This window comes from Hyalella azteca, unplaced genomic scaffold (genome assembly GCF_000764305.2).
Source record: "Hyalella azteca isolate HAZT.00-mixed unplaced genomic scaffold, Hazt_2.0.2 contig10264, whole genome shotgun sequence".
Taxonomy (NCBI): Eukaryota; Metazoa; Arthropoda; class Malacostraca; order Amphipoda; family Hyalellidae; genus Hyalella; species Hyalella azteca.
The window spans coordinates 30,264-44,829 of record NW_025940310.1 but is presented as its reverse complement, the minus strand read 5'-3'; the positions used below and the strand labels follow the sequence as shown (position 1 = coordinate 44,829).

At 38.6% G+C, this 14,566-nt stretch overlaps 2 protein-coding genes across 2 annotated transcripts in view; one reads left to right on the top strand and one right to left on the bottom strand.

The window, feature by feature from the left end:
* Nucleotides 1–1,327: 1,327 nt before the first annotated feature.
* LOC108665507 lies at nucleotides 1,328–4,245 on the bottom strand. The gene is made up of 3 exons (XM_018152262.1): nucleotides 4,049–4,245; nucleotides 3,212–3,302; nucleotides 1,328–2,590 (listed from the first exon to the last, which is right to left on the bottom strand). Exons 1-3 carry the CDS (start codon nucleotides 4,213–4,215, stop codon nucleotides 1,328–1,330), a joined length of 1,521 nt encoding a protein of 506 aa, XP_018007751.1. The 5' UTR covers nucleotides 4,216–4,245.
* Nucleotides 4,246–12,483: 8,238 nt separating this feature from the next.
* The window catches only part of LOC108665506 (neogenin), a gene marked incomplete at its 3' end in the record, with an annotated part of 32,318 nt that continues 30,235 nt past the window's right edge, over nucleotides 12,484–14,566 (top strand). Inside the window, 1 exon segment of the mRNA XM_047882349.1 lies at nucleotides 12,484–13,198. Coding sequence (XP_047738305.1) covers nucleotides 12,766–13,198 — 433 coding nt within the window.

Sequence of the window (14,566 nt, the reverse complement as noted above, 5' to 3'; positions counted from 1 at the left end):
GATAATTTCACCATCATTGTTAATAGTAAACTTAATACTCCTGAATTTTAAACAGATTCTTTAGCTTTCTTCCGAATGATAAAATGAATGTAGACAATAAAATGTATAATGTTACTATATCCGCATGAATATTTTGTTAAGGAGGCACCCAGACTTAATCAACTAACGCGCGTTATCACTTACTCATTGCTTCACATTCTTACCCCCACCGTCTCCACGACGGCTTGAGGTTCAATAAATATTTTCTCACCACATTGGGCCACCCTGGTATCAAAGTGAGAGAAAATTCGTACCCACACCGCAGCCACTGAACACTACGATTTAACTTTGCATTAGAAAACGATTCTAGCCTTAACTCAACTATTTGTAGCTACCGGCGGGTAAACTTCATAGCCACCAGCTGTATCCAGTATCAAAAGTCAACTAGATAGACTCATAATGAGTCATTTTATGCATTAAAGCTTTGATGACAGTGACTTCATGGGAAAAAATGTCACCTCGCTTATCAGCCATATTGTTAAGTAAGTTAGCGAGTTGTCAGCTGAACAGAATAGCAGACATACAGCACCTCAGCAGGTACGGCTGGTGGCGTCTATACGATGATAGAAACTGTGAAGGTTCAAGTAGTTGTGTGAAGGTTATTATTGATTTTAAATGATATTCACTTGTCCAACTTTTTTCATAATTTTATTTCTTCTGTTGATCCAGAGGATAAGTATTCATGTAGAAGTTTTCACCGACGTTCACCGCAGCAAACGGGTATCATTTCAGGCTAGAATAGACGTGTCGGCACTGAAGAAATAGGTCCATGGCCTGTTGCCGAATTTTGTCATTTTCGTGACTTGATTCACAAGTGATCCGTTTTAAAAACTATTGTTTCATCAATGTTCATTCAAAAATTATTGCTATTTTTATAACGTTCAATATCATGTAACCCAGAGTTACTGAACAATTTAGACAACTTGCCTGAATATCAATTAATGGTACGAAATTAAATAAATGCAGTTATTTATTTAGTTATATTAGTTAGTTGCTGTCCGCGCCTTTTATAGGCCGTTTGTCCGCGGACAAAAAAGGCCTATAACTCAATATATCCCAGTATATTTGCAGGTTCTGGCATGAAAATTCTATTTTCCTTTTATTCGCGTTTTTTAAAAGTTAGTAAGGAAATGACGCTATCATAAATTTTAACCAGCCACCGCAATTTAAAATAACTGAATCGCGGAATTTGTCCAGAAAAAAGCCAAATGGCAACCCTGCCGTGTAGACTCTAGAGCTCGGGACCAACGTGGGCAACCCTCACACAATTAATTACATGCCCCGCCCATCATGGAGGAGGCTTTGAATGAAACAGCGATGTTCTCAAGCTGTACGCCAGGCTGTACATGAGTCTGCCGTTGTACGTGTGGAAGACATGCGAACAAATGTTCCCTTTGTGAGCGTGAGTCGAAGTCAGCCGCGTGACGTCGCTGACGACGGCGTACTCGTTTGCTGGCTCTCCGTTTTGCTTGGCGAATTTTCCCGACAGGAAGTCGGTGACGTCGCCCATGTTGGTCGTGTCGAACGAAGCCAAAGGCCGCATCTTGCCTTGGCTTGTGCCTGTACCACTAGGCGCGCTAGTGACATCAGGACTAGCACTGCTAGGATCACTAGTGTCTGGTCCAGAGTTTCCAAGTACGCCTGCTTTCTCGTCAACGACTTTCGTAATGTCCCCGGGCACTTTTGTCTCGTCTGGAGCCACAAAAGCGAAGATCGAATACTTGACGGGTGTCAGATTATCAAGACTGGACTGGAAAGTTCCATGCAAGTCTTTGGCGTGAAGCCAGAAACGCTCCTTCGCATTTCCAGGGAGTTTCGTCAAGAGGGGCCCCATCACTATGCAAGCTCCGTATTGTCGCTTCGTATCCACTTTATTGCTGTCCCAGTACCTCCTTCCATTGATGGTGTGCATACTCAACATCTCGTACTCCTCCTGCTCCAGCCCATGGGACTGGACCAGTTCCAGCAACGCGACTTTGAGGACGGTGGTGAACCCGGAGTGGCACGAGACGCCGTTGCTCTTGCACAGCGACAGGAACTTCTTGGTCGACGCCTCATCGAAGTCATGGCGAAGGCTTAGGGTTGTGTTCTCCACCTCTCCGAGTGCAGGTATGGCTTTCAGAAGCACCGGTTTTACTTCAGCGAAGCCATTGAACTCTTTGTCCAGTTTCTTTTTTTCTTGTGGATCGGCCATCTCGGACATCACTTTACCCATGATATCTAGGCTGTAGAGATCAACATCCGCCAGGTCTGCAAGTTGTTCATGGGTGTCAACTAAGTTTCCCGCTATCGCCGCGTTTAATAGGTTCATGAAATGTCCCATGAGACGGATTGAGGTGAAGCCATCTGTTATCCCGTGATGAAGACTAAAGAGTACATGGTTTTCATATCGAGACGGACCAGGTTTCAGACCTTGACATGGTGATTCGACTTGTTCATCCTTAAGGGTTGATGTGGTTATCCTCACCCTCCACAAGGGGCCGACGGACCCGTTGAAGCTGGTCCGGGTGAGCTGGATGAAGGTTTCTTGCACAGCATTGGCGTCAATTACCTGCGATGCCAGATAACGATTCAATTTTTATTAAATTACTTACTTATCTTCGAAAAGATTATATGGGTGAAGTGAAGTTTGTTGGTTGGCCACTTGATTTTTTACTTCCCAGAAGTCGCTATGTCTGGTCGCAATCTGGCGTCTCATCATAATCATTATAATTGTATGTAATTGAGACGTAATATTCACTTTATTGAAACGCGCGATCAAGACCTTAGTAGTGGGCGGAAGTGAAGGCTATATAAGGGCTAGCAACCTTAAGTAAGCCCCCGCAGTATTGCTAAGCGCTCTTTATATAGCCTTCGCTTCCGCTCACTACTAAGGTCTTGATCGCGTGATCTATCACGTGCGTCTTCCATATGTTGACTCATATCATCGATCTCTATCAGGTCAAGTGAATATTACGTCACAATTACATACAATTATAACGATTATAATGAGACGCCAGATTGACACCGGACAACTAGCGATAGTTTTAACATTTGAATAAGCTATAGTTCTATTAGCAATTCAAAATCGTGGCATCAATTGACTACATTACTCAAGATACTACCTCCATTATTTTGAATGACAAAATAAATCATAATGAGGAATCGCAATGAATAACCGCATTTATTTTACCTGCAGATCAATCCGCTCCTCCGGCATTTGGGCGAAGCAAGTCTCGCCGTCATCGCGCCTCCGGTACACCAGCCGCAGGTTGGACACGCGCCTGGGGTAGAAGAAAATACTTGTTGGTCTCGAGTTATATCAACTAACTTTGTTTAGTCCTTCATTTTCTTGGGAAAAATTCTCATGTGTCATTTATGTGAGAGAATTGCCATGCTTATGGCGTAGTGAAAAATAATTTCTCAACAAGTACAAACTATAGGGAAAAATTTTCCTGATTTAACAAAATCATTCGATAATTAAGTGACCAAGCGAGACCGATATTTCGAGAGCATATTTCAATACATATATTTTTGCGATGATGCCGAAAAGTTAAGATTGAGCAACGAGTTTTGAGTTTGAAACCCGTATAGAACTCTGGAAATTTTGGTCTAAATTGGTAAGTTCGCCGGCTGTTAAGTACAGCAAAATATGCGCAGCAAGTTGCGTGTTCGAGACCTGCAGCAAACTGTGACAATTTCTTCAAGGCAGACTCCATTATATTATATAGTAACCCCAGTCAAAAACAATGGCATGAATAAAGAGAATGAGTGAATAACCAACACACGAGTAAACTTCCCCTACATGTCAAAAGAGATGAGATTAATAATAAATAATAATGTGATTAATAGTAAAATATCGACCATGACAGTCTCCTCGGTGACGGGTACAGTCGCTGCTTACCTGTATAGCTGCCTCAAGGCGGCCATGACAGTCTCCTCGGTGACGGGTACAGTCGCTGCTTACCTGTACAGCTGCCTCAATGCGGCCATGACAGTCTCCTCGGTGACGGGTACAGTCGCTGCTCACCTGTACAGCTGCCTCAAGGCGGCCATGACAGTCTCCTCGGTGACGGGTACAGTCGTTGATAAGGTCAGCCAGTAACATGTTATCATGGCCTGTGCATGTGACTGTAGCATGTCCATCATGGACTCTAATATGCTGCATTTGCGCACGATGGCCGCGTCGTCCGCCATTATGACTTAATTATGCCTGAAATATGACAAATGAACTAGCGAAATTACATATTAGACTTATATAAGACATTATATCTTACATTAAAACTTATATTTTACGGATACTGTGATGACGTCATATAAGACACGATGACGTCATCGTTAGACATATATAAGACATTATATCTTACATTAAAACTTATATTATACGGATTACGTGTACTGATGACGTCATCACATCGTTAACAGTTCCATATATATCCATGGGACGAACATTTACCCTCAGGTATGGAACCTCAGCTCCACCTCTTCCATGTCTGTAGGGCCCAGCAATTTGGATTGCGTATATTTTTCATCAGGAAATTATGGGCTTGCTGCTCCCTGTAATGCAACATAACTTCCAGGCAGACATAAATTACCTCCATTGCCTAGTTATTCGTACGATCCGAGGTAGCGAGGAAAGGTTGGGAGAATAAATTTATTACTCGAATAATTGTGATACAATAATTCAGAAGTAACCAAGCCACGTATAAGATGATAACAACTATTAATACTGATATGACCCAATTACGTGTACCGGCACAGTGCATAAAGCTATATATAATGGCAAATTGTATAAATCTATACATATACTTCATACAATGTATACTATATAAACAGTGTGCACAGTGTACATAGCTTGGCACCACACGCGTATATATAGTTCTGTTCAGGTGCCACTACACGTCAGGTGCACTACACGTCAGGTGCCACAACACGTCAGGTGCCACAACACGTCAGGTACCACAACACTTCAGGTGCCACAACACGTCAGGTGCACAACACGTCAGGTGCACAACACGTCAGGTGCACAACACGTCAGGTGCACAACACGTCAGGTGCACAACACGTCAGGTGCCACAACACGTCAGGTGCCACTACACGTCAGGTGCCACTACACGTCAGGTGCCACTACACGTCAGGTGCCACTACACGTCAGGTGCCACAACACGTCAGGTGCCACTACACGTCAGGTGCCACAACACATCAGGTGCCACTACACGTCAGGTGCCACAACACGTCAGGTGCCACTACACGTCAGGTGCCACAACACGTCAGAGTAGCAGAGCCATTATATATATAAAGTTCAGAGTACAAATCTGGAGCAGTGAGTTGCGTGTTCGAGACAGGCAATAAACTGTGACTACATCCGGGTATCGGCGACAGGTCTAACGGAATAAGTAACGTTGATATTATTAATAATAATCAACGCTGATAAGTTTATTGTCATCAGTGACGACCACCACGCGGAGCTCGGCATATCAAGGACGCTATAAAGTCAACATGTGGGAATTCCACGACGTTTACTGACGACAAATTGTTAGGCGAGGAAACTTGCGCATAGTTACTGAAGGCTTTGGAAGCAATCGAAATATTGTCATCATAGAAAGTTACTAAAATCAGCATATGTCTTTTATAACTAAAGTTTTTCTTAAATTTTCAGCCTACACATGACTAACCACACCCTCAACTCACGGCGTCAGGCGCCCAACTGAGATGCATCAGTTTCAGTATTACTTTTTTATAATTGGTTTTTTAAGACTTGTGGTGTACAAAGCACCTCCCAGCCTGTTCCCTGTCAAAGATCAGTATCACTGCGTTCAGCGAATGAACCCGTTTTCTGTTACCCAATTTCAAGCAGCAACTATTTTAATTCTTTGATCCCGCCGCACCAGGACTAAGTTGATATTATTTACATACACGTACGAACTTAAAACTTGGCTTTCTTTCGTACATTCCACGCAAGTTAACCCAAATTTGGTAGCATGTTAAAGGCGTATTTTGATTCAGATGCGTTGTTGAGAATTAGGTCAAGATCGGTTTCAAGTGTACAAAGTTATGCGTGGTGAGGTGAGAGGTGAGAGTCTTCCGTGTATATAAATAAAATAACCAAATTAATAATACGCCTTTATATTCCAAAATTCAAGCAAATTCATTCAGTTTTGAAGGACTCATGAGGTGATAAGATGCTTAAAAATGCGTATATTCATTTAAATTGAAAAGAGGGTATTGTAAAAATCTATAATAATTTCTATCGCCGCGTATTGATAATACCTACTTATATTCCAAAATTCCAGCAAATCAGTTCAGTATTGAATGACTTATGAGTTGTTAAGCTGAGCATAAAGTCAGGTTATGCGCTTGAGTCCGCAAGCGAATTCGGAGAAGTGTCGATCCATTTGGTGTCGATTCTGTAGTTTCATTCCCAAATTCGAGCAAATCCGTTCAGTATTGATGGATTTGTGAATTGTCAACTTGATTAAAAAATCCGTTTATTCATTTTAACTGAAAACGAAGTACGGCCGGACTCGTGGCCGGTCTCTAAAATTTAACACATGTACAGCAACCATAATGAAAGTTATGTTAAATTTGCTCAGACGTTGAATTTGCGTGTATTATTTGGTTGTAACTTCATTGATTTATCGTGAAAATCAGATTCTGAGTGTTTTAATTGAATATTAATTGATCTCAGGATGTTTTCATTCCAGCAACAATTATGCATTGAGCGTCTCAATTTATATGGTCATTTCGCGGAGGAAATAGGAAAAATCAGAACTAAAATATCCATGAATATTGAAACATAAAATTGAATGACTTATGTTACCAGATTAAAAACTAATTTCAAATAATTTCTACGTTACGACCGTCTATAATGTAAATTTTTGCACGAAACTTTAACGTTCCCAAAAGATTCTGAATTTATCATTATTATTTACCCTCAGTGCATCAGGAACCTTTTGTAAGTGTGGTTGTGTCGAATCGCGTCTGAGTTATTGATGAGTCGAGACTATTATTTACTGAATTCTCGGTGGTTTTCTAACTACTGTTTACTAAAGAAAGTTAACAAGTTACTTCATATGCAATCTGACGTTTTAATTTTATGTTATTAAACGATAAACGTGTCGTTCGGCCAAAGTTTCTAATCCACTCGAGAAAACAGCGCCCGGTAACAACTAAACAAGGATGCCATTTATTTTTTAAGTGGAGTGGTGCACTACGGCCTGGCGTATTAAGAGCAATAACTCTCATGCCAATCGCAAATTGCTTGCTGTATAGCCAATATCCCCGATAAAAATTAATATTTTCCTGATTAATAATTTATTTCGTTATGTTAACATTGCCGTCAGGCGTCAGCGTCATTGCAGTGAGGCTGAGTGATCTGCGCCGCGGGCATCGTAATTCATACTACCTAGTTGTAGACTTGTATGCTAGGTTACTGGCCCGTTAGGCCGTTACTAGGTAGTTGACAGTTGACGGATTTGACGCATCATGAAACAGTGAAACTGATGAAAGTAAAGAGTGAAAGTGATGAGACCAGGACAGGACTGAGGACAGTTCACAGTAGGAGTAGGACTGAGCTCTTCTCCTGTCCTGTGTTGTGTTAGAGCCAGCATTCAGACCAGTTGAGTAAAGGGTTTGAAGCCAATATGCTTAAATTAAATTTCAGGATTTGAATTTTCATACTTGTTTCTGAAATCTGGCGGCTCCAACTGGACAAATTTTTAATACGTTTGGAATCTCGCTGCCCAATCCTGCACTTTTGTTAACAATTAGATAGGAGTTAATCATCTGGCAGAAATTGCACGGTTCCGGAAATGGCGGGAAAGCTCAAGTTCTTAAGTTTTTCATGCTTGTGTTTAATGACAATATATCTGCTGAATTGAATTCTTTTAAGCAAATTTTATATATTAGGAATTGATTGCAGTCTTTTTTGAAACATGTTTCTTTGCAATGCCAAAATAAAATATTAAAGTAATCATGAGGATCAGAATTTCAGAAAACCAGACTACAATATTTAACATGGAAATACTACTATACTAGGATATGCACTTTGTCATCAATCATCATGCATTCACAATCATAATGTTGTCATTATGAATCATCATCATAACACTTAAATGCTTTAATGGTACCTAAATTTTAATTGTAAATGCACTTGACTTGGAATAGCAAGATAATAAATTACTCCTATAAAACTAATTGATGTTGTTTGAACATTTCTTTCAATGACACACAAGTTGTCACTTAGCAGCTACTGTCTACTGCACCTTGGTGACCCTGACCTTACTTGCCATTTGCCATTTGTCAATAAATACCATATAATCCTTGTCAAGTTGTCAGCATAATTGGAAATTTGGGCAAAAGGCCAAAAAGCCACCCCTGCATCCTGTAAATTTTACCCATTCCTTCTCCTTTTTCTGAATTTATTTAGTTGAAAATATAAAAAAAAACTATTTTCACCTGTCATTTATAAAAATCTCCAGTGAAACGATCATTTGTTTCAGCAACTTGAAGAAATTTGTTAGTGCACAATCATGGAAAACTTCTAACCTTAGGGCCGTGACTAGAGCTTTCCAACCATTTCCGGAACTGCGAGATTTCTGCCAGATGAATTGCCTCTTATTTAATTGTTAACAAAATTCACAATTGGGCTGCAACTTCCTGCAAGATTCCAAATGTATGAAAAATTGTCACATTGAAGCCGCGACATTTCAGAAACAAGTAGGAAAATTCTAATCCTGTTTGCGCATTATACATTGCAAATTGGGAATTCAAAACTATGGCTTAAAGTGCTGATTAACACATAATAAATATAAAATTGTTATCATGTTGTGAACATCCTAGAAACTTATGGCTCAGCTATGTTTACAAAATAAATTATTTCTTTTGCCAGACAACATAAGTGCTGTGGTAATGTTAGTGGTATTGATGGTGAATTCAGATTTAATATATATATTAGGTATATGAATGATTGATTCTTTTTGGAATTTGGACGCTACTACAGGCTGTAGCCTGCTCAATTTAGTCAATTTAGGAACATCAGGCAGCATTATTCAAAAATGGCATATGATAACTATTGTTTTATGGGCTGTTTAATAAAACTGCAGACAAGAATGTGCTGTTTTTCTTATTTCTTAATGAAATAAAATAGGCAAGGGATCTAAAAACCAGTAAAAACAAATTTAATAGGCAAGAGCCATAGAAACCAGTGTCTGCAAGCATGAATTTGGTCTCTTTTGTGGCTGGCTTCTCTTTTCTAGTTGGGCTTGCTGTCTGCAAGCCCATACAAAAGCATTATTAAGTAAATTAAGCAAATTAAGCAAAAGCCACCAGTAAATGAATTTAAAAAATACCCTTACTTGTGGACACTTTTACTTGTTCCCATAGTCCTTGTGTAATTTCTAGCTCAAAACAAGACAAATGGCATATACCGTATCCTCCCGAAATTTTTAAAATCATTGGTGAATTGATTGTTTTTAACCAAAATATTTCATGTTTTGAATACAATATTTGAGGTAAGTTTGTTTGCAGGGGTACGCAGCCATGCGCCACTAAATTTGTGCACCAATCAGCCTTGAAAGGAACGCCTAGCATATTTCCGCATGACCACCAATCAGCCGCGGATTAACCCATTAATGCCGAGCGGTTCCATTTGGAACCAGCGGAGAAAAATGGATTCATAATAAAATTGTATGGTCAAATCAATATACTAGTGGATGCGTAGGTTTGATACACATCTTGGACGTGTTCTGGCAACGTTTGGTTCTGCTGCGCCAACTACTCCCTGCTCAGTTAACATTAAAAGATTGTAAGTACCGGGTGTCAGACAGAAGGGCTTGACATCATTGCAGTGAAAGGTAAGTAGTTTGTTCCAAGAATATATTATTTATAAGTTAGATGCAGAATTTTATCGATAAAGAGAGTACTTTTAATTCTGTATATGGTATTACGTGATATAATGTTTCTAAAGTCTTTTAGATCATGAAATATTTTGTCTGGTTCCAAATGGAACCGCTCGGCAGTAGTGTAAGCATTCCAGTCATATCATTTTCCCAGTAGATTACTTTGTGATATAGTTACGCATTGTATTTCAAACACTTGTTTGTACATAGAAATTATTTATTTAGATCTTAGATCAACAGTCTTTCTGTTATTTGTTAGTGAACTATTATCTTTAGAGCTGTTGGGAGTATATATTTCCCGAAAGTTGATATATTTGGAAGTAGGTACGTAGAGCACTATACGATTTTTCATCCGAGTCACTTTTTTCTAGTTGTATTTTTGGCAGATCATCACATGAAATAATTGAGATTTCGAGAGAAGAATAACACGAAGATCAAATATTTGCTACTGAACCTTTCACAGAAGCAGCAACAAACGAAACATACTGAGATTCAGATAACTCAGATGACGCAGCCACTAGCAATTATGTAACGTTATGTTAATGCCGAGCGGTTCCATATGGAACCAAGCTATAATTTTTCACATACAACGAAAAATAAATATATGAACATATTTTTTGCTTATTACCATCACAAATGATAATATTCTCACAAGGAACCGAAAAAAAATTCAGAAAATAATTCTCTTCATTAATGGGTTAAGCCATCCGTCGGTAACCAGCCCGTGACATCTTCTTGCTTTAAATATTAGGAGCTTTACGCCACCACATTCTGAAGCGTATAGCCCAGAGAGTAATTGTTATGCACCACTGAACGTTGCATCAAATCATCACTTCACACCCTGACTTTAGCTCGAACTGTAACTTGCGGACAACGGACTGCAACCAACCAGCCCAGGTTGCCAGTGGAACTGCATGCATCCTGCAATGCACCATCAGACCGTCACTTTTAGCTCAACATCCGGGGTTAGGTTTCAGAAAGCATAGTTCTGTTCCAAACTCTATCGTCCGCCGGCGAGTGACTTCCGCAGCTTTGCTAAATTACATAACTTTTAGCTCACAGCATCTCAGGTTAGGTTCCTGATAGCATAGTTCTGTTCCAAAATTTATTGTCGTATGTTGCGTGGCCGTTCGACCGTGGGCTAATTCGACACGCGGGACAGATACGGACGGCTCCGGCGCGCTCCGTCCGGGGGGAGTAAAATTTTTTCGCATGTTGACAGACGACGCTGGGCCATACGACGTCAGGCTTATTTTCCTGTGGGCTGATTGATCTAATTCAATGGATGTGATCTGTCTGGTGGCGTGCGGCTGATAATGTTACGGTCAAGATGTGTTGTAGGCTACGTTCTTCAGGGAAGGGATCATGATAGTCCATTCGAAGCAAGGCAGTGGTGGTCTCCGACAGGCGTCCCTGTTTGCAGATGTGCAGCAGAGATTTGCCAGAAATAACTTGATGAATTTGTTTGAAATTCAATGTATTCAATATAAATAAAGTATTTATATATACCTACACATATAGGTACCCTCTCTGAAATTAAAATTTACTTTGCAACCTTCCAGTAGTAAGACTATTTTGTAGAATGACAAAAAAAAAAAAAAATTGGTAACAAAAACAAAATGTTGAATTATATTTTATGTAACTGTATGTACTATGTAATAAAACATTGAAATGATCTGAGCAGTATTATATACATGTTTTTATTGAATGCAAGTGCATATCATAGATTTTACTGGTAATGAAAGTATTGGATTGTATTTTTCAGTCCGGTTGTACGATATATGTTTCTTTTCTAATTTTGCCCATTGTGTGCTAATCATTCTAGCCTGGGCTCCTAGATGTTCCAAATTGGTCTCTAAAAACTTCAAAAACTTATAGGAACTAAATTTTGAACAACGGAATTTACATTATAGACTAATTTAGCAAGTGTGGTTAACAATAAAGTTCTCTATCAACCCCAGTTCCCTGCCTTTGTCTGGACATCGACTCTGCCATGGTTGTCTGTCCAGTATTGAGGCTATTGACAACCTCACCAGACACTTGCCTCTGATTCCTAATTATTCATCAGTCAAGTATATAAGTTTTTTCTTGATTCTTCACTAAATGTCTAAGATATTGCATTCTTCACTATTCTCTGCAGCAGTTTTATTACATTGTGAGATAAACAAGTGTGTGAGTGTAACAAAGCCATTCATTCCTCAACACAATAATGAATTTCTTCCATTTTGTCTATAGTATACATACCTACTTTTTCATTGCAGTTTGTATTTACTTGAGCATGGATCATTTACCAACACAGTGCTTGATATAGGTACCACTAAAATAAAATAATATTTATTTTGCAAGCCTTTTTGAAAGTTAACTTTTGAGATGCCACAAGCTATTCCTTCCTGGCGTAGCACTGTTCCAATGGTGAATTTTAATTAGCATTTTTTATGAAGAGTGTTGATATAACAGATGTTGTATTAGAACTAAAATTTTTATGAATTTAATATTATAATAAAGTTATTTGAATGCAAGTTCTGAAATATTCATATCTCCTCAGGTCAAAAGATGGCTACAGCCTGCCATTGTTTTATCATAGCTTAAATTGGTGTTATTTTAGCAGAGCTCTCATTCAATGTCAGCCTCTCCTCAAACATTTTAATGTGCACCAGTTCCAAACTCTGCTACTTCTTAGAGTGGTGTTAATAATGTGGTTATTAATGTGTTATTAATGTGGTTATTAATGGGTCATTAATGTGGTTATTAATGAGGTCATTAATGAGGTCATTAATGTGGTTATTAATGTGTTATTAATGAGTTTCTGACACAACCAAGCGTCTGTCTTGCGAGTCAAGTGTCAGGCATGGCGCACCCTTGCCTGCATGTACGCAAGTCCCCGTCAAGGCCTGGGCCGCTGCCGCTGATGGGGCCTGGCATACCAAATGAAACATTCCTGCATAAATCAAACAATTTTTGTGATACTGTAACAGTGAAGAGAAAAAAGGCATTTAATAGTTTAAATGGCATGAATAAACCCAAAAGATATTACAGACGAGATGAACCCAAAGACAGAAGTTTAGGCGTGCCCAGAACTTTTGGTTTATTTGGTGATAATGAAAGCCGTGAAGGCCTATTGATGAAGCAGGAGAGGAGGAGAAGTCTTAGTAGTGTTCATACATCATCAAGTTGTCATCATGAATCATCATTGAATGTTATTTATTATAACAAAGCCGGTGTGAGCATGGCTTGCTTGCTGCTGTTTGTGCTGCTGTTGGCTGCTGCTGCTGCTGCTCAAGGTGAGTTATCTTAGGTATGTTACTTATATATTGTATGCCTATACTTTCATATTATTTTATATTATATTGTATAATATGATACTATATAATATAATATTTTACATAATATTTTTGTATAATAAATACTTTTATATTATAATTTTTATATTACTATAGGTATACTGTCAAGTGGGGTGACTTTGGCCACCAATAAAACAGAAACAAATAGCAGCAAAACTAAATGATAAACGTTGGCCAAAGTCAAATTGGAGGCCAAAATCACCCTAGGCACTTTGGCCAACCTTTATTATTTTGTTTTGCTGCTATTTGTTTCTGTTTTATTGGTGGCCAAAGTCACCCCACTTGAAGGAACATTTATATTGCATACATATACTTTTTTATATTATATTTCCTATATTTTTTTGTCATACTATGTTTTTAGGTTATAAATACCTTTATATTAGATACATTTTTATATTATGTTATGCCGATTTTATATTATACTCTAATTTTATATACTATATTATACAATTACAGCAATACTTTTATTTTCAAAATTATTGTTCTAAAGTTCTTCTGTAACAAAATTTCTCTGCATAGAAGAACTTGTATGCATCATTAGATAAATTCAAAAGCAAAAGAAATGCCAACTAAATTCACCTGGATTGCCCTTAGTAGCTTCAAAGTTACAGATTTTTGAACTGAGGCATACAGTACCGTACCTATTTGCAAAAAATAAAAAATAAATTAAAATTGTTAATTTTAAGGTTTTCATGTTCTTTGTTCCACATTTTGACCCATTTTTTGAGAGTTCAAGTTGAGATTTTCAGATTTTTTTAGTTTTTTACATTTTTTGAGTTGATTTTGTATGCACAAATTTTGGTTTCCTATATTTATTGTGATTGTATTCTAAATATGACAATATAGTGGATTATATTTATTTCTTTATTTGTATTAAAATTTTTAATCTGTTAACATGTACCTATAGAACATTTAACATTATGTACATATATGTTTTATATCCTGTGTTTATTAGGCGTTTAGTTCCAACTTTCATACCTATCCATTATAATCTAAGTATTATGCATATATTCTATTATGTATATTTATATATTATATTTAACACATTACATGCTATGAATATCCATGAATATGAATATATGGAATGTATAGTGCACTGCACGCAGCCTGTGTGGTTCACTGCACACAGCCTGTGTGGTTCACTGCACGCAGCCTGTGTGGTTCACTGCACGCAGCCTGTGTGGTTCACTGCACACAGCCTGTGTGGTTCACTGCACGCAGCCTGTGTGGTTCACTGCACGCAGCCTGTGTGGTTCACTGCACGCAGCCTGTGTGGTTCACTGCACGCAGCCTGTGTGGTTCACTGCA